At 52.1% G+C, this 18,936-nt stretch overlaps 1 protein-coding gene across 4 annotated transcripts in view; it reads left to right on the top strand.

Annotated features, from left to right (window-relative positions):
• The window catches only part of TCERG1L (transcription elongation regulator 1 like), a 45,388-nt gene that overhangs the window by 16,060 nt on the left and 10,392 nt on the right, over positions 1–18,936 (top strand). For 2 of the 4 annotated variants that reach the window (XM_064716847.1, XM_064716846.1), the window contains exons 5-8: positions 13,110–13,235; positions 16,730–16,824; positions 17,024–17,112; positions 17,413–17,519. In XM_064716847.1, coding sequence (XP_064572917.1) covers positions 13,110–13,235; positions 16,730–16,824; positions 17,024–17,112; positions 17,413–17,519 — 417 coding nt within the window. Of the gene's footprint in view, positions 1–13,109; positions 13,236–16,729; positions 16,825–17,023; positions 17,113–17,364; positions 17,520–18,936 lie in introns of all 4 variants that reach the window. The other 2 variants (XM_064716845.1, XM_064716844.1) reach the window with 1 other exon arrangement.

Below are 18,936 nucleotides of genomic sequence, written 5' to 3' on the forward strand. Positions count from 1 at the left end.
CCACAGCAGCAGATAATCAATGTTTGCATTTTGTTCCTGAGGCCTCCCAGCTTCTCAGGAGGAAAAATCCTAAGGAATGGATTTTTCATAAAATATGGCTAGAGCTCCTGTCCTGGGGAAGCCTCCTCTGGCCTTGCTGGGTGTGCCCCGTGCCTGGCACTGGCACAGGCTGGTGGTTTATGAACTGGCTGTAAATGCTGTGCCCAGCTCTAATGCTGGCTAACGAAGCAAGCAAATGAATGTTCATAGTTATTAGAGTGATAACTTCCTGCTTGGGCTAATGTTCAGCACAAAATCACGCTTTGGTTCTCTGTGTTGGCACACCAGAGGGAAGGTGAGCTGCTTCAGGGGCTCAGATAATGCCCAGAGCCCACTGAAATGGTACCAATTCCCTCCTCCCTGCACAGAGAGTCCTGGCTGGGGGCTGGAGTTGCCCACTTTATCAGGACCCTGTGATAATGAGGGGATGGCTCTCAGTGTGAAAATTCAGCTGGTTTGGGTTACCAAGGCAAAATGCAGGAGGAGGGTGGGCAGGGTGAGGTCAGGCAGAGCTCTGTAGTGTTGCACATTTTTGCACCATCCAAAGCCACTCATGGGCAGTTTATTGGTGCCAATCCATGGTGGGCCTGCCTGGGTTTATGGATCACAGTGAACTTGGTACCAGCAGGGGTTCCCAAGGCTTTGGGACGTCTGGGAGCAGGGGCAGGAGCTGAGGCTCAGGCTGGGCATCAGGAAAAGGCCCCACCTCAGTCCTGCTTAGGCCAGGCTCATGGTTAAGTACCTGCTCCTGTGGTGTGCTCCAGGAGAGGCTCTCAGTGCCTGGGATGTAATAGCAAGGTATTGACAAAGGGAAAAATATCAATACTGCAGTGGCAGTTACAAAAGACAAACAACCCAAATCCTCTCAGTCGTGCCCAGCTCCTGGTAAATGTCATGGAAGTCAGAGTTAATTTAGTGTGTCTGTAACTGCTTGTTAAAGCCCTGAGCTGGCTTTGCTGCGGGAGTGCAGTGCTGGGCAGTGCTTCCATCAGGTGCCACTCCCAGGGGCAGCAGCTCCTCTGCTCAGAGCCCTGCCAGGTGGGTTTGTGTCACAGACATCTTTTCATGGAAAATCCTTTCCGTAGGAGTTTTCCTCCTGAGAAGCTGGGAGGCCTCAGGAACAAAATGCAAACAATGGTTATCTGCTGCTGTGGAATGCAACAGGTGCATCTGGGATTGGCTCATGTGGTTGTTTCTAATTAATGGCCAATCACAGTCAGCTGGCTCAGGCAGAGAGCCGAGCCACAAATCTTTATCATTCCTTTCTACTCTTAGCTTAGCCAGCCTTCTGGTGAAACCTTTTCTTCTATTCTTTTAGTATAGTTTTAATGTAATATATATCATAAAATAATAAATCAGCCTTCTGAAACGTGGAGTCAGATCCTCATCTCTTCCCTCATCCTCAGACTCCTGTGAACACCACCATAGGTTTTCCCCATCCAGGTGTTTGCAGAGATAATCAAAACTCCACAACTTTGTGAAAGTTGTAAAGCCGGGATGTTTATTACAGCGCTGGACACGTGTGGGAATCATCCCCTAAAATGACACGTGTACTTCTGGGAACTTCAGGTCCCTTTTTATCCCCCTCTCAGATACATGTGCATACAATTCCACAATAGGTTCATACATATTCATTTTTACCAATTTTGCGTGACATTTGCCGCTAGTTCTGCTTTATCAGAAAGAATTCCTAGGTCAGGCTGAGCTGCTCTCACAGCAGTCTCTGTCTCTCTCTATCACCCTTTATCTCTGTCCTTCACTGGAGCAGTTTCTCTGAGCCTAGGCCTTGCAGTCAGGCTACATAGCCATGTTTGCTAACCACAGACTCAACTCAAAAATGTACATTTCACCTAAATCAAAATGGATTTCTACCCTGGAAAATTTCTACTCTGCTTCACAGGTGAGGCTGGGGCTCGGGGCTCACACACTGACACAGGAGTTTGTCCTTTTCCCTCTCAGGAGCCTGGGCTGCACAGGGCAGGCTGAGCTCTTTTTCTGTCTGTTAGAGGCTCAAATTAACTGAGATTTGTGTCGCTTAAAAAGCCCTCACTAAACCGAGTATATTTCTTGTAAATGGAGCAGAAGTCTCAGAAGGAAAACCCAAACTGAGTGAAAGGAAGGAATAAGCCTGGGAAGGACAATGGGATTGTTCCACGATCAGCCCTTGCTTTTCCCTCCCCAGAAGAAGGTGAATGGATGAGAATTCCTGTGAGAATCCTGTGAGTTTTAAATCAGAGCTGAGGAAACACCTTGTTGTGGTGGCTGCTGCATCCTGATATTTATTGATGCAATTAAAGCATTAGGAGCTCTGCAGGTGTGGCCAAGGCTTGGTGGAATGGTGCTGGGATGCAAAATAATCCCCAGGGGATGTTCAAGCCCAGCTTTTGTGCTTTTGGGGTGCCCAGCAGGAATATTGGGGGACTTGGAGAGGGGAACATGGCAGCAAATGTTGCTGAGGCCCCTGTAAAAGATGGGAGTGATGCTGTTTTGTGTGCCTTTGTCTTGCTTATTAGTGAGGGGGGAAAAAGCATTTTTAGGCATTATTTTTTATGTGTTCAACTTTATTATTCAGCTGTTTGGGGACTGGTTTTGATGCTGTAAAATGAAGCCACAGAGTGGATTTTAATTAATATATTCCCAATGTCTGGCCTGAATCAGGGCTGGATGTGGGGTAAACTCAGTGCAAAATGAAATCTGACGGAGGAGGAAATTCCACAATCCCAGTGGATTCATCTCCACTATTAGGATTTGCATCTGCAGGGTCTTTTGCCTCCTGGTGCAATTCTTGGCATGGGGATAATCTCAGCATTCCCTGGAACAGGAGGGGACCCTGGAATGCTGCAGACACTCTGCCCAGTGGGATTGAGAGCTGAGCAAACCCTGTGCCACAAACCATCCTGTGAATCATTCACATTGCTGTTGGACTTCCTCTTGGAAACTAAAATTAGTATAGAAATTCCTGACTGGGAGTTTATTGTGAGGGAATTGAAATTCCAGGGTGCCATGGCACGACATGGGGGGTCTGTGAGGCTAAGACTCAGGATAATTATTATTATTATAATTATTGTTATTATTTTTATTATATTTTTATTATTATTACTATTCCCCCAATCAAAGGCCATTCCTGCTCAGCCCCCTGGATGCTGGGAACCAAATCCTCAGGGATTTTCCTGGTGTTTGCTCCCAGCTTTGCTTTGGAGCTGTGGATGTTTCCTGGGTGGATCCCCCGTTCCTCAGTCAGGCCCCACTAAAGTGTAAAGAAATGTAACGAGGTAAAATGAATCTTCCTTCTTGGCCAGAATATAAATAAGGGAGCTTAATTACATTTCCCAATTTTAAGTGTGCCACAGGAGCTTCCCCAGGGTGCTAAATGGAGTTTCATGGATTTTATTGCATGTGCAGCTCTGTTGGCACATGCAGGACGTGGGGATGGTGGAAGGGGAAAAGGAGAAGGATGTGGGGATAGTGGGAGGGTCCCTGCCCTTGGCAGGGGTGGCATGGGATGGGCTTTGAGGTCCTCCCAGCACAAACCAGGCTGGCATTCTGTCACCCCCAGAAAATCCCTCCTGCCAGCCCCTGTTTGGTATCAAGAGCCTGGGACTTGAAACCTGACTCAGAAACCACCAAAAAATGGAGCACAAGGGTCACATTCCTGGTTTCTGCCTGGCTGGGTTCAAATTTCCAAATCTAATTTCTGACTCAAAGCCTCCCAGAAATGAGTGCTTGAAGATTTCACTCCAAAACACAAAGGATTGGTTCAGGCAGAAATAATTACTGTGCTGTGACAGGAGCAAGGGGAGGTTCTGGGGGCCTGATGCTGCATAATTCAGTGTGTTCTCTCACAATTACATCCTGTCCAGAGAGGAGATGGAAATTTGCTGCTGGGGTTTGTGTGAGGCTGGAAAAGAATCATAAAGGTTTGGGAAATGGGACTGGGCAGAGCAGTGGGAAGGGCTGTGGGAGATGAAGGCTGTGGGGTGACCATCACCATCCTCATCACCCCCTTTTGTCCTGCTCCAGAGGCTCCCTGGGCTGCAGGGGGGTCCCGCCTCCCCTTTCTGGAAAAGCTCTGTCACAGCCCAGGAGAGCCCCAGTCCCTCCAGCCAGGCTCAGCACAGATCCCTGCTGTGCCTGTGGCCCCTCCAGCCTTATTTTCCAATCCTCTGATTTCTCATTCACTGATGGCTCCATGAATAATTCAGGAGGAGCCTTTGATCCGGGCTGGCTGCCACCTGCCCTGCTGGGAGGGCACGGAGGTCACCTGGGTCAGGAGCTGCTGCTTCAGAAACTGCCCAAAAATCCAATCAAGCCTTTTCCCCCACTTTGGAGGCTCCATGGAGCTGTGTAATGCAGCAGGAGGGCAGAAGGTGTATAATACTGAGCCTGGGAAAATCTCAGTGCAGTTCTACACTGTTGGAACAAGGCTGGAACCACTCTGCAGTCCCTGCTGGACGTGGGCTGTGTGTCCTGGGAGGGAATGGCACAGCTGTGCCTGTGGTAATGGGAGCTGGGATCCCCTGAGTGAGGTGCCAGAAAAATTCAGATTGTTGAGGCTTTCATACCAATATTAATAATGATTTACATTGCTCTGCTCCCTGGGACAGCGATGGGACCCAGGGAGCAGCTGGAGCTGTACCAGGGGAGGTTTAGGTTAGATTTTAGGGAGAGGCTCATCCCCAGAGGGTGCTGGCACTGCCCAGAGAATGGGCACAGCCCCGAGGCTGCCAGAGCTCCAGGAGAGCTTGGACAGCACTCCAGGTGTGCCCAGGTGGGGTTTTGGGGTGTCTGTGCAGGGCCAGGGCTGCTCTGGGTGATCCTGTGGGTCCCAGCTCAGGATATTGCATGTTCCCACAGGATTTACAACAAAGCCCAGGAGAGGATCAGAGTTCTGAGGCAGCAGGAGAATCCTGTGTGTGGAGATAACCCAGGGAGGGAGGCAGGACCGTGGTCTGACCCTGTGCCAGCCTGCAGACCCAGGGCTGTCCAGGCTCTCCCCACTCCTGGTGGCACCTCGGGCACCTGGTGGGCTCTGTCCTGCTGAGGAGAATTCTCCTGCTGGAGACGTTTCACCATTTTCCCCTCTTCCTTTCTGTCTTTTCTCTGCAGCCCAGTTCAGACAGGGAAGGTTTCAGTGGTTTTGTTCCACAGTGTGTAAAATGTCACTGCCATTGTCACTTGGGAACGGGATCTCTCAGGTAGAGAGAAGAGATTTGTCTCGTTTTTGGGCACAGTTCTGCCAAGATTTCTTTTTAATGAGTAAAGCCAGCTCGATGGCTCAGTCTCAGTGCAGAATTTTGAAATTCAGGGGAATGTTCACTAGAGAGGGGTTGATGCGAGAGGAGCAGCAGATCTGATACAGATAAATGGTGATAACTGGTTTGTCCTGGGAAGTGATGGATCCTTTTGTAGGAGTGCCATTCCCACCTCGCCAGAGCAGCTCAGAGCACCTTGTCATAGTTCCACATAATGCCAGAAGTGTCCCTAAAGGAATGGTTTGTGCTTCTCAGTATAAATTCTGGTGCCTTTTGCTCTCCAGCCCCCCCTGGCACAAAGCAAGCTCAAGGAGAAGCCACCCCTGGGGCTCTGCTTTCCCTGGGCTCCCAGAGCAGGAAGGTCTCACACCAGCTCCATATCAGGGCAGTCAGAAATGAGTGAGAAAAGGTGAATTACATCCTGGGCTGGAGGGTGTGACAGTGTTCACAGGGGTCCCAGGATGAGGGAAGAGATGAGGATCTGACTCCATGTTTCAGAAGGCTGATTTATTATTTTATGATATATATTACATTAAAACTATACTAAAAGAATAGAAGAAAGGATTTCATCAGAAGGCTGGCTAAGAATAGAAAAAGAAAGAATGATAACAAAGGTTTGTGGCTCGGCTCTCTGTCTGAGCCAGCTGACTGTGATTGGCCATTAATTAGAAACAACCCTACGAGACCAATCCCAGATGCACCTGTTGCATTCCACAGCAGCAGATAACCATTGCTTGCATTTTGTTCTTGAGGCCTCCCAGCTTCTCAGGAGGAAAAAACCCTAAGGAAAGGATTTTCCATAAAAGATGTCTGTGACAGGAGGGCACCCAGAAGGGCCCAGCCCAGCTCCTGAGTTGGTGCTTTCCAGTATAAATTCTGGTGGTTTGGCACAGGCACTCAGCAATGCCCCGTGCCCCAGAGCCTTGCCCAAGCACCCCCTGCCCGTTCCTCTCCCAGCACAGCAGCAGGCACAGAGAGCCTCCAGCAGGAGCTGGGTGTGCAGCCCAAAGCTGAGGAGCTGAGCCCAGCAGGGTCTGGAGCAGGGCTCAGCTCTGCAGTCACCCAGGGACACGAGCTGAGCCTGCCAGGATTTGCATCATTTGCTTTGCTAAGCAAGGCTTGGATGGGGTTTAATAATCCTGCTCTTTTTGTTATTAAATGTGTCGGGTTCAATTCTGTCATGGTGAGCCCTGCTCTTACAGCTCCTGTGATGAGAAATCTCATTAAAAGTTGGGAAATGCTTTCTCTTAGCTTCTGCTGCTCACAGACTGCTTGTTTCAGTCTGAACTTCTTTTCTTCCAGTTAAAGCCACTGTTGGGATTTGGCACAAAGGGAGAGTTCCTGCTTGGGATCACAAGGGCAGCACCAGAGGAGGTCAGAGCTGGGCAGGGACTTTATTGGGATGGGCACAGGGCTTTGAGCACCCATTTCCCCCACAAGAGAAGAAATGAGGATGATAGACCCTGTCCAAAATGATTCCTCTGAGGAATTTCTAAGTTGGGACTCCCCCGGTGTCCCAAGTGCTGCAGCAGGGCTTTGGAGAGTGATGAGAGCTGAGGTGTCCTGGGATTATCCCTGACAGGACAGGGTGGAGCAGGACACTTCACAGGGCTTTGGGGGATACTCCATGCCCCTGAGCCCAGCAGGTTTGGGGTGTGGGCTCTGCTGGTGCTGTCACTCTCATGGCATCATGGAATAATTTGTTTTTGAGGGGCCCTTCAGAGGTCATCCTGTCCCACCCCCATTTCCCTGGCTGGTTTTATAGGTGGTATTTCCAACACCAGTAGTACAGGACAGGGCTGTAAGAACTGGCTGAATGTGATGCTCCAGCCTTTGGGGGGGTTGATTTGTTTTGATGTCACTTTGCTTTTGAAGCCTCTGTGCCTTCCCTCGTTTCGCTGCTCATTTGGTGGAAATTGCTAAAAAGCAGGTTGTTAAAGGAGGAGAAATTGGAGAGGGAAATGTTCCCCAGCACAGCTCACTGCAGAAGGTGCTCATTGCCACTTAGGCCTGACTCTGCAGATTTTCAGGAATTCTTGCTGACTTTCTTCCCTTCCCGCTCCAATAAGCAATTTACTCCAGCATTCACCAGTTCTGAAGTGGTTATGGCAATGCATATTGAAATGAAAGCTCCAAATGACCCTGCAGGAACAAAAGTGCAGCTCCTGCTCTGCTGGGGAGGGGCTGGGGGCCAGCAGGGGTTGGGATCTGCTCAGGATCCAGATATGGAATGGGTCGGGATGGCCTTAAATCCCACCCAGTGCATGGCAGGGAACGAGCAGGGGTTGGGATCTGCTCAAGATCCGGCCATGGAATGGGTTGGGATGGCCTTAAATCCCACCCCTGCCATGGCTGGGAACCATGGAATGGAACGGAATGGAATGGAATGGAATGTCCCTAAATCCCACCCCTGCCATGGCAAGAACAACTCCCTCTGTCCCAGGCTGCCCCAGCCCTGCCAGCCTGGCCCTGGGCAGTGCCAGGGTGGGAAGTGTCCCATGGAACTGAGCAGTGATGTCTCTCCATATTTGTGTTCTGCTGTACACTGATTTGTCTGGGCATAAATCTCTCTCCAGCTGCACTTCTGTGCCTCATGCTTTTATTTTTCATTTCACCAAAGAGAGAGGACCCTTCACTCATTTTCTGACCTCCTCCCTGGGCAGTTTATTCATCTGATGGAATCCAGTGGGAGGACTTGTCTCCTACACCATCAATTTTAAACTTAAAAAACCCAAAGCATTTCTGTGCCAAAATCCCACTTCTCCCAGTCCCTGTGGTGGCCTCGAGTCCCCTGTGCCAGTGCCACGCTGTGCCAGTGGCTGTGCCACCCCGCACCTTCCAGCTCTTGTCATTCTCCTGTGCTGCCCCCAGGTCAGGAGTGAATTCCTTTTGTCACTTCCCAGTGCAGCAGGAAAGGAGCTCTTCAGCAGACATTTCTGTATCCTTTTCTCAATTTGAAACTGGGAAAACCCAAACAAACACAAAGCACAGGGCAGATGGATGAAGGAGAGCAGAGCAGTTGGGTCATTCTGCCCAAACCAGCGATGCTGATTTCCAGGGTTGGCTCTGATTGGGATGGAGCTCCAGCTGCCCCTGGGGCTGAGCTGGGGGTGGCAGTGGGGCAGGGCAGCTTGCTGAGCCCTGCAGCAGCTGCGCCAGCTGTGCCAGCTGTGCTGGGATGCTCCCCCCAGCACAGCCCCGTGCCTGTGCAGGCAGCCAAGGGCAGCTGCTGCTCAGGAAGCACCACACGTTCCCAGTGTGAGCACAGGGAAGGGCATAATCACATTCAGAGAGTGCTGAATGTTTTAATGAACGTGTCTGGGCCTTGCAAAGGAGCAGAGGAAGGAAGGGAAACTCCTCAGAGGTGGCTCCTGGGCAGCCTCGTGTTTACCCAGCAGGGGCTGCCTTGAGGAGGAGTGTGATGCGTCCTTGAGGGGAAGGGGGAGCAGGGCTGAGGGGCTGCATGGAGCTGAAGGATGCTGCCTGCTTGGGAAAAAGTCGATTTTTTTTTTTATTACTGCTCAATTCTTCCTTTTTTTTCAAGCAGAGAGTATTCTCTTGTCCTTTGCTGATAGGCAGGACTGCCCCAAATTATCTCATCAGGATGGACTGTGCTTCTAAATGAAGCAAGTCCCTGGGCCCTGATCTCCAGCACTTTGGGGGCCAGGAGGTGACAGCAGCACTAATCAAAGTGACTGGGTGCATTGCTGGGCCTGCCTGTCACACACAGGGCTGCAGCTGCTGATTCCACTGCTCCTTCCCATCAGGAGAGGTGATGGTGATGTCCCAGGATGTCCCAAACTCCTCCTCCCCCTGGGGACATGCCAGGGTGAGCACTGGGGCTCCTCTCACGGGGCAGGGCAGCCACAGCAGGGCAGTTCAGGGCAGAAATTAGGGCAGGTTTATTCATGGAGGGGTTGTAAAGCCCTGGAACAGGGAATGGTGGAGGCCCCATCTCTGGAGGGATTTCTGAGTGGGCACATGGTTTCATGGTGACCATGGTGGTGCTGCTGGCTGGACTTGATGGTCTTGCAGGTCCTTTCCAGCCATAGTGACTGTGGGATTTCCTAGTCCAGCTGGTGCTGCTGTCCCTCTCCTTGGGGCTGGGAATGGACAAATTCCTCCCAGGTGATGTCCCAGCAGTGCCAGAACTGGATGAGATGTGGATTTATCCTGATTGCCCTCCCCACCACACCCTGCAGCCCTCTCTCCTCTGCTCTCCTGCACCTGAACATCCCTCACCACTGCAGGGCTCCTGTGTGGGGCTGCCCCACCTCGGGCAGGGCTCTGTGCTGGTGCTCACCCTCATCACACAGGGCTCAGGGTTCTGAGCAGCAGCTCTGAGCTCTGCCCTGCTTCTTCCTCTCATTTTGTTAAAAATGCCAGCTTTGGGAGTTGCAGAGGAGGGTTTGAATCCTTTCTTCCTGAGATAGATAAGATGGTGGGGTTACTCTAAGAAGGGGTTCAGTCTTCAATCTTTGGCTTACAAGAGCCATGTTTTTATAAACTATTAGAGTCAATTAGAGTTTGAGTAGTTTATTCTCAAGCCCAGCTCCCGTGGGGGCTGTGAGGGGCAGCAGGAGTGAGGGCAGTGGGAAATGCTGGCACTGCTGGCTCTGAGGAGCTGAGCTTAGCACCAGGCAGGGCATGCTGGCACCTGCAGCTGCCTCCTGGAGCTGCCCACACAGAGCTGGCAACTGCAGGCACTGCTCACATCCCACGGGCTGGGGCAGTGCCCAGCCTGATCTCAGACACCTCAGTGCCAGGAGGGGCTGGGGAATGGGGCAGTGCCCAGCACCAATCTCAGACACCTTACAGCCTGCAGCTCAGTGCCAGCATGGCCAGGAGGGGCTGGGGGCAGTGTGTGATGGTGCTCACAGGGGTCTCAGGATGAGGGAAGAGATGAGGATCTGACTCCATGTTTCTGAAGGTTGATTTATTATTTTATGATATATATTATATTAAAACTATACTAAAAGAATAGAAGGAAGGATTTCATCAGAAGGCTGGCTAAGAATAGAAAAAGAAAGAATGAATAACAAAGGTTTGTGACTGACTGAGAGAGTCTGGACAGCTGGCTGTGATTGGCCATTAATTAGAAACAACCACATGAGACCAATCCCAGATGCACCTGTTGCATTCCACAGCAGCAGATAACCATTGTTTACATTTTGTTCCTGAGGCCTCCCAGCTTCTCAGGAGGAAACATCCTAAGGAAAGGATTTTCCATAAAATATCATGGCTACAGCAGTGCCCAGCACTGATCTCAGACACCTTACTGCTGCAGCTCAGTGCCAGCCTGGCCAGGGAGGGGCTGGGGAATGGGACAGGCACCTGTCCCTGGCCACCTTGTCCCTGTCACCTCCTCTTCTCCCTGCTCACCTTCTCCCTATCACCTTGTCCTGTCCCTGCTCAGCTCCTCCTGTCCCTGCTCACCTTGTCCCTGTCACCTCCTTCCCCTCTGCCTTGTGTGGCTGTGTTGGAACATGCTGGGAAGTGCCTGAAAGGATCCCAGGAATGTGCAGATGTTCTCCAGAGGCACTGCAGGCTCATCAGCCTGCCCTGGCCCTGCCAGCACCCAGACCTTCACAGGAACAGCATTTCCCTCCTCCCTCCCTCTCCTCAGGATTGTTTTGGAGTAGAATTGGCCTGAATTTAATCACAAAGGGTTCACACTCAGGTGTAATTCCAGCCCAGGTTATGTTCAGTTCAGAGCAGAGGCTGATATTGCATCGTGACATTCAACTCCATCCAGGCTGTGTTTGTATTCCAAAGCCATCCATTGCAAAGACTGCTCTTCAGAAGCACAAAGAGCTCCAAAGCATAAATATTTATTCCTTAAAGGTTAAGATTGCCTTAAATCATTCCAGCTTATTTGGTGAGCAGCAGTTATAATTAAAATAAGCAGTTGAACCCCATCTGCATGTATGAAATGCATATATATGTGTATATAAATATATATTTATATGTACTTGACTCTGGTGCGGATGGAAGCCGTGGGATAATTGCTTCCATCACATCAGAAGATGCACTGATATTGTTCCTGGATGGGGTAATAAATCAGCATAAAGAAGCAGCTGAAATTATATAATGGCACGTCACGTTTGAGAGGCGGCAGAGCCAAGGTGGGGAATGAGCAGAGCTTGTCTCCAGTGCAGGGTGCAATTGCAGGGATAATTATGCAAGTTATGGAAATCATCCCAGTTCTGCTGTAGAGAACTCATAGAACCCAAGGACAGTGTGGTGGTGTTCACAAGGATGAGAGAAGAGATGAGGATCTGACTCCATGTTTCACAAGGATGATTTATTATTTTATGATATATATTATATTAAAACTATACTAAAAGAATAGAAGAAAGGATTTCATCAGAAGGCTGGCTAAGAATAGGAAAAGAAAGAATGAATAACAAAAGCTTGTGTCCTGGACAGAGAGTCCAAGCCAGCTGACTGTGATTGGCCATTAATTAGAAACAACCACATGAGACCAATCCCAGATGCACCTGTTGCATTCCACAGCAGCAGATAACCATTGTTTGCATTTTGTTCCTGAGGTCTCTTGGCTTCTCAGTAGGAAAACTCCTAAGAAAAGGATTTTCCATAAAAGATATCTGTGACAGGACAGGGCTTGGAGCAGCCTGGGACAGGGGGAAGTGTCCCTGCCATGGCAGGGGTGGCACTGGGCGGGATTTGGGGGCCCTTCCAGCCCACACCAGTCTGGGATTCCGTGCTCTGTGTTGGAATATTGTGCTGTGGCACCTGGAAATGCAGGGACACAGATCCGTGAGAGCATTCAGAGTGTGTGAATGGGCTTTTGTAACAGACTGAAGGTTTCAGAAGTGATCCATCCTATTCCAGGGTGTGCAGAAGTTGGGATGGGAGCTGTCTGATATCCCTGCAGGAAATCCTGCAGCTTGGGCTGTGCTGGGAATTGTGATATTCCCTGTCTGCATTAAAGCTGGGATGGGATGGGATGGGATGGGATGGGATGGGATGGGATGGGATGGGATGGGATGTACAGCCATGAATGTACAACAAATGACCCTGGCAGTGGTGGCTGGGAAATGGGACATGGGCACTGCTGCTGGGCCACCTGGCTTTGCCCTGCCAGGGAATGGGGTTGGGTGGCTCTTGTGTGGCTCAGCTCCTGAAAAACCTCCCAGTTCATTGGGAATGAATGCTCCAGGTTGGACCTCAGGTGTGGCAGCAGGCAGGAGTTATTCTGCAGGACTGAGAGCCTGGCTTAACTGGCCTGGTTCTGGTTCCTCATGAATAATGAATGCACATGAGCAAATCACACTTTCTGCTCTGGGCCTTGTCCCAGCAGACTGTGAAGCCCTGGATAAAGCTGTACTTTTAAAGTATTGGCAAAATAATTTCCCCTGGATAGAGTGGGACACCAAGAAGTTGTGATGAGTAACAGTGGAAACCAGAGGATGTTATTTAAAATGAGAACACTGATCTTGCTGTGACCTGCTGGGAGGGCATCGATCTATCCTGGCAAATTCTTACTTTGAGGGACACGTTTTCATTAATTTGAAATTTCTGGCACTGTTCATTGGCTGAAGATCCGTGGGCATCGTGGCCAGGAATCGAGCTGAGCACAAACCTTGTTTTAACCCTGCAGTGGGGGCAGGAGATGTGCTCAGCAGATGAATTCCCTGAATCACTGAGGCTGGAAAAGCTCCCTGAGATCCCCTAGTGCAGCTCAGCGCTGCCATGGCCTTGAGTGCCAAGGGCTGGGCACAAAACCTGAGGGTTTTAAAGGGAATTATTGTTTTCCAGGGCTAATTCCACCGTGTCCTTGTGCTCTGCTTGCAGGTTCTGCCTCCAGGCTGGACAGTTCCATGGGGCCCCTGGTGCCAGCTCAGCTCACCCGTGTCACAGCCCTGGCTGCACCCACCGTCACCCTCATGGCCACCAACCTGCTGGAGCAGGCACGAGCAGGTGGGTGCTGTCCCCAGGGCTGGGAGGGCCTGGGCCCATGCTCTGTGTCCCTGCAGCCAGGCTGAGCCCCCTCCTGCAGGGCTGGGACCCCCAGATCCGCTGGGGTTGTGCTGGGCTGTAGGAGCATCGGGGGGTAGGATGGTGGGGATGGACAGAGAGCAGAGAGCTCTGCAGCCAGGTCAGGAACTTGGGGTTCATTGCAAAGGGCCTGGGTGCAGGGCCCTGCTGGGATTTGGGGTTCATTGCACAGGGCCTGGGTGCAGGGCCCTGCTGGGATTTGGGGTTCATTGCCAAGGGCCTGGGTGCAGGGCCCTGCTGGGATTTGGGGTTCATTGCACAGGACCTGGGTGCAGGGCCCCGCTGGGATTTGGGGTTCATTGCACAGGACCTGGGTGCAGGGCCCCGCTGGATTTGGGGTTTATTGCAAAGGGCCTGGGTGCAGGGACCTGCTGGGATTTGGGGTTCATTGCCAAGGGCCTGGGTGCAGGGCCCTGCTGGGATTTGGGGTTCATTGCACAGGGCCTGGGTGCAGGGCCCTGCTGGGATTTGGGGTTCATTGCCAAGGGCCTGGGTGCAGGGCCCTGCTGGGATTTGGGGTTCATTGCACAGGGCCTGGGTGGGCTTTATGGTGCCTCCCAACCCAACCCAGGCTGTGGTTCTGTGATTTCCAGGGCAGTGGCAAAGAGCAGCTCGTGGGCAGGGTGGCTATGTGGCTGGGAATGCAGCTATGGAATGAGTGTGTCCCTGAGCTCCACACCAACACTGAATTTGGGTTCTCATTTGTCCCTGAGCTCCACACCAACACTGAATTTGGGTTCTCATTTGTCCCTGAACTCCACACCAACACTGAATTTGTCTGAGTTCTCCTCCTGCTCCCACTCCAAATGCCCTGAACAATGACAGGGAGGGTGGGCAGTGTTTGCTGCAGGAAGGAGAAAAGCTCAGCTCAAGGAGATTTGTTCTGAGAGGGGAAAGGAGCACTTGGAGGGCACAGCAGGAGCGCTCAGAGCAGCAAAGAAATTGAGTTAAAAGGAAACCAGTGTGGGCAGGCAGGAGCTGTGTCCCTGGAGCAGGGAAAGGACCTGGATTGGGTGGGACCAGTGGGATCCCAGTGCCTGGAGCAGGGCAGGACCTGGCTGATGGGACAAGAGCTGAAATGCCACCCTTGGATTGAGTAGAAGCAGCAGAGGAGGAGCTGGGGATCAGTCAGGGGAGGTTCTGGGCTGATCTCAAACACCAGAGCCATGAGGTTGTGGGCACAGACAGAGCTGGCCTGTGCAGATTCTGGGGGAGGACAAACCCCAGTGTGGGATGTGTGTAGTTAATAAATCAGTTACTGGGAGCATTTAAGAGTCAAACTGTTAATCTTTTTTGAGATTAATGGAGGTTTGGCCTCTTACAAAACAAATTTTGACTATGCCTTGTCCACAGCTCCTCATGGCATTGAATCCATCTTCACTCTTCCCCTGCCTCTCTAATTCTGCTTTTAAGGAGTTGTTTGTGATCACACCCAGCATCCTCTGTGCTGTACCCAAGGCAGTTTTGCTGCTTCACCTTTGCTTGCATGCTGTGAATTATTCATGTCCCTGTGCTGGTGGAGCCTGGGAGAAGGAGCCTCTTTCATCAGGAGCCTTTATCTCCATCCCCCCTCATCCTCCACAGCGAGCAGAACTCGCCGTGCTGGCTGTGCTGCTGACTCTGGGGTGAAAAGGAGCTGGAAATGTCTCATGCTGGCTTCCCTGTCAGGCTGCAGCTCAGTCTGAGCGCTTAGGGTTGGGGAGAGGGTAATTAATGAGCAAGGAGTGAAGGTGTGCCCAGTGAACACATTCTTTAAATCTTCTCTTGAAACAGCTCCACAGTGTACTGTTGTTGATAGTTTTTCACCTATGATTTTACATTAAAAAGGTCGCCTTCTTCATTTGCAAGTAGTATTATATTTAATCATATTGCAAACTAAAATAGCTCTTCCAGTATCTTCTATGTTCTTCTGAAAATGATAGTTATTCCTAGTATCTTCCAAAAATGTCAATATTTTCAAAAGATGTATATAACTAGACAATTTGGTGACACAGTGAACCCTGATGCTGGTCCCTCCCAGTGTGGGCACAGGAGGTTTCAGGGATGGGGAGGCACTGATGGGTTCCCTTGGGAAGCTGGGGGCCCTGGGGCTCCCCCTGGCACAGCCAGCCCTGCTCCAGGAGGGATCCCCAGCCTGGGGAGGGAGAAACAACCTCTTTGTTTTATTTTCCTCTTTACTTGCACTGCGGGCAAACACTCAGCATTCAACTGCAGGTGTAAAACTGAATGGCTCCTGCTGTGCACAGGCCTTCAGGGCTTCCCTTTGTTGTTTTATTTTTGTTGGTTGTTTGCTTTTTCTTTTTTTTTTTTTTTATTCCCATTTTCTTTTCTCTGTGCTGTGGCAGCAGGTTCCACATGGGAATGCCCAAGGAAATGCCTCTGCAGAGCTCACCAGGGCTGCAGCAACCAGGGCTGACCTGGGGCCTTGGATGGGCTGGGAGGGAGAATTCCCAGGAGGGAAAGGAGAGGGAGATGTCCCAGAAAGAAAAAGGAGAGGGAGAATTCTTGAGAGGGAGAGGACAGGTGGTGAGCTTTAGTGTCCCTCCCAGCCCAAACCATCCCATGATTTGTATCAGAGCTTCCAAAGGCAGGGAATGTTTCCTGTCTCTTGAGCCCATGTGCCTGTGGGATGAAATTCACCCTGTATTTCACAGGGATGAAATCCATGGCTGCTTCCCAAGTCAATGGTGACTGTAAAAGTACCAATGTCACCCTGGCCATGGCTTGTGCCCCTGGGGCTCCCCGGGCAGTGTCCCTGTGCCACCCTCTGTGCCAGGCCTTGCCCAGGGCTGCCCTTCCCCTCCCAGCCGCCAGGCACTGGCACCGGCTGTCACCTCCTGTGTCCAGAGCACCCGAGTGCCTGGCAAGGCTTTGATTCCCAATTACCAGATACCCAGGGAGGGAAGATGAATTCCGAGCCCCTTTTGATGTGTATCAGCAGCTGCCTGCTCCTGCCTCCTTTAATGTGGAAATGAATGGCTCTGGTTTGTAAATCTTCTTTTTTGCTCCCATAAAGCCATCTTCTGAGCAAAATGCCAAGGGTTTAATGTTGTATTATTCTGAGATATTCCAAGGGAAGCAGACTCAAATGAGGGCCTGTTCTGTACATGGAGGAATTTTGAAATAAATGGAGTAGCATTTTAAGGGGAATCTGCCCCACGGAACCCAGAGTGGTTTGGGCTGGAATGCCATGCCATTTTCTTATCCCATTATCCCATTATCCCATTCCCCCTGCCCCTGTGTCCCACTGCAATGGGGCACCTGGAGAGGAGATGCCTGGGCACAGGGGCTGTGAATGAAGGGGAGGAGTGGCAGGAGGAGGCTCAGAGCCATGGGCAGCACTCTGGGGTTTGTTCAGCACTTTGGGCTGGTTGTGAGTTTGTTTATTTGTTCCACATTTGCTCCTCTCCTTGCAGAGCGCGGCAAGGACCCGAGCAGAGCCGCCTGCCCCCCGACGCTGATCCTGCACACGGAGAGGAAGAGTGTCCCCACGGGCAGGGACAGTGACAAGGTGTGTCCCCTTCCTGAGCCCCTTCCAGAGCCCTGGGAGCCCTGAGCTGCACAAACCCGGGTCAGGGCTGGGCTGGGCTGGGATAGCCAGGGCTCTCCATTAAGCCCCTCCTGCAGTTCTGGCCACAGGGTGGGATCTGTACCCCAGAGCAGCTCTGTGCAGCTGCTCTGTTTGCTGGCTGACCCCTGTGTGTCCCCAGGATCACTCCTTCAAGCTGCTGAGCGAGGCTGACAGCGCTCCCAGCGGGAACAAGCCCGTGGCATCGGCCCCCGTGCCAGGATCGCCGTGGTGAGGAGCTGCCAGGGCCCTTCTGGGCTGGCACGGGGCACAGCACTGCCAGGGCTTCAGCAGCATGGCTGGGGGCTCCTGGCAGAGCTGCTCCATCCCCATGGCCTGAGCAGGGTGAGGGAGGGAGCAGCAGCCAAAGCCCAGCTCTGCAGGGCGGCTGTGCCCAGCTGGGCTGGCACTGGGCTGGGGCACAGGGGAAAAGCACGTTGCTGGTCTCTGCCAGGCTCTGAGGCTGGTGTGTCTCCTGAGCAGGTGTGTGGTGTGGACTGGAGATGACCGGGTGTTCTTCTTCAACCCCAGCATGCAGCTGTCGGTGTGGGAGCGGCCGCTGGACCTGCGGCACCGCGGGGACATCAAGCGGCTGCTCGAGGACCCCCCGCACAAGCGCAAGCTGGAGGCTGCACCAAGTAACCAACCAGCCCACCTGGCCATGTTCCCCTCTCCCCGAGCCCCTGGAGCCCCCCTGGAGTGGGCTGGGTGTGCTTATGGGGTGGGTCACCCTGAGATTGAGAGGGCAGCCCGGGGGCATTCCCGATGCAGGGAAATCCATGTTGGCCACAAATCCTTGTTTTCCCTGCAATGCTGGGCTGGGCACTGAGCCTCCTCCCTGCTGCAGAGAAGCAGGAGGGCTCCTGCAGGAGCTGGATCTCTGCTGGGATCACCCAGCAATGCATCACTCCCAAAGCTGGGATCACCCAGCAGAGCATCACTGCCTGCTCCCAGAGCTGGGATCACCCAGCAGAGCATCACTCCCAAAGCTGGGATCACCCAGCAGAGCATCACTGCCTGCTCCCAGAGCTGGGATCACCCAGCAATGCATCACTCCCAGAGCTGGGATCACCCAGCAGAGCATCACTCCCAAAGCTGGGGATCACCCAGCAATGCATCACTCCATGGCTGGGGATCACCCAGCCCAGCTGTGCAGCAGGAAATCCCAGCAGGGAGCTTTGGGGAAAGGAAATCCCAGCAGGGAGCTTTGGGGAAAGGAAAGGAAATCCCAGCAGGGAGGTTTGGGAGAAAGGAAAGGAAATCCCAGCAGGGAGGTTTGGGAGAAAGGAAAGGAAATCCCAGCAGGGAGCTTTGGGGAAAGGAAATCCCAGCAGGGAGGTTTGGGGAAAGGAAAGGAAATCCCAGCAGGGAGTTTAGGGGAAAGGCTCCCAGCTCTGGGAGCTGCTGTGTCCCTATCAGAGCTCCTGGGGCTCCACACTGGCTGCACTGGAGGGGTGTCCCTTGCTGGGGACATCAGCCATGGCAGTCCTTGGGACTGCTCCTGGCCTTGGCTGGCTGCTCAGAGTTCTTGAATATTCTGGGTTTGGTGTGAAAGAACAGCCACATCCTCCAGGTGCTGCTTGCTCCTTGCTGGGGAGGGGGAAAAGGCAGGACTTTGGTGGTTATTTCCATGTGCTGTGTTTTGTAACTGAACTGGGGTGGTGGCACTGCCAGGCTGCTGCAGGACCTGCCCTGTCCCCATGGGCACCAGGGATGGGCACTGGCTTTGGTCCAGGGGGACAGCTGCCAGTGAACCCCTGCAAACCACAGTGAGCCCCTGCAAACACCAAATAACTGCTATAAACTGAAACAAACCCTGCAAACCCCAAATGACCCCTGCAAACCCCACAGAAGCACCAGCTGCCTGCAGGGAGATGAAACTGAGCCATTTTCAGCTCCTCTGTCAGCAGAAAAGCAGCTCCAAGGAGGGCTCTCTGTCTGTGTCCTCCTGTTGACACAGCCTGTAATTCCATTTTCTCTCTGAATTTCCACAGCAGGTGCTTGTGGGTACATTTCTGTATAATTCTTGTGTATGGCTTGAAGAGCTTTAGCTGT

Source organism: Zonotrichia leucophrys, chromosome 6 (assembly GCF_028769735.1).
Source record: "Zonotrichia leucophrys gambelii isolate GWCS_2022_RI chromosome 6, RI_Zleu_2.0, whole genome shotgun sequence".
In the NCBI taxonomy this organism is placed as follows: Eukaryota; Metazoa; Chordata; class Aves; order Passeriformes; family Passerellidae; genus Zonotrichia; species Zonotrichia leucophrys.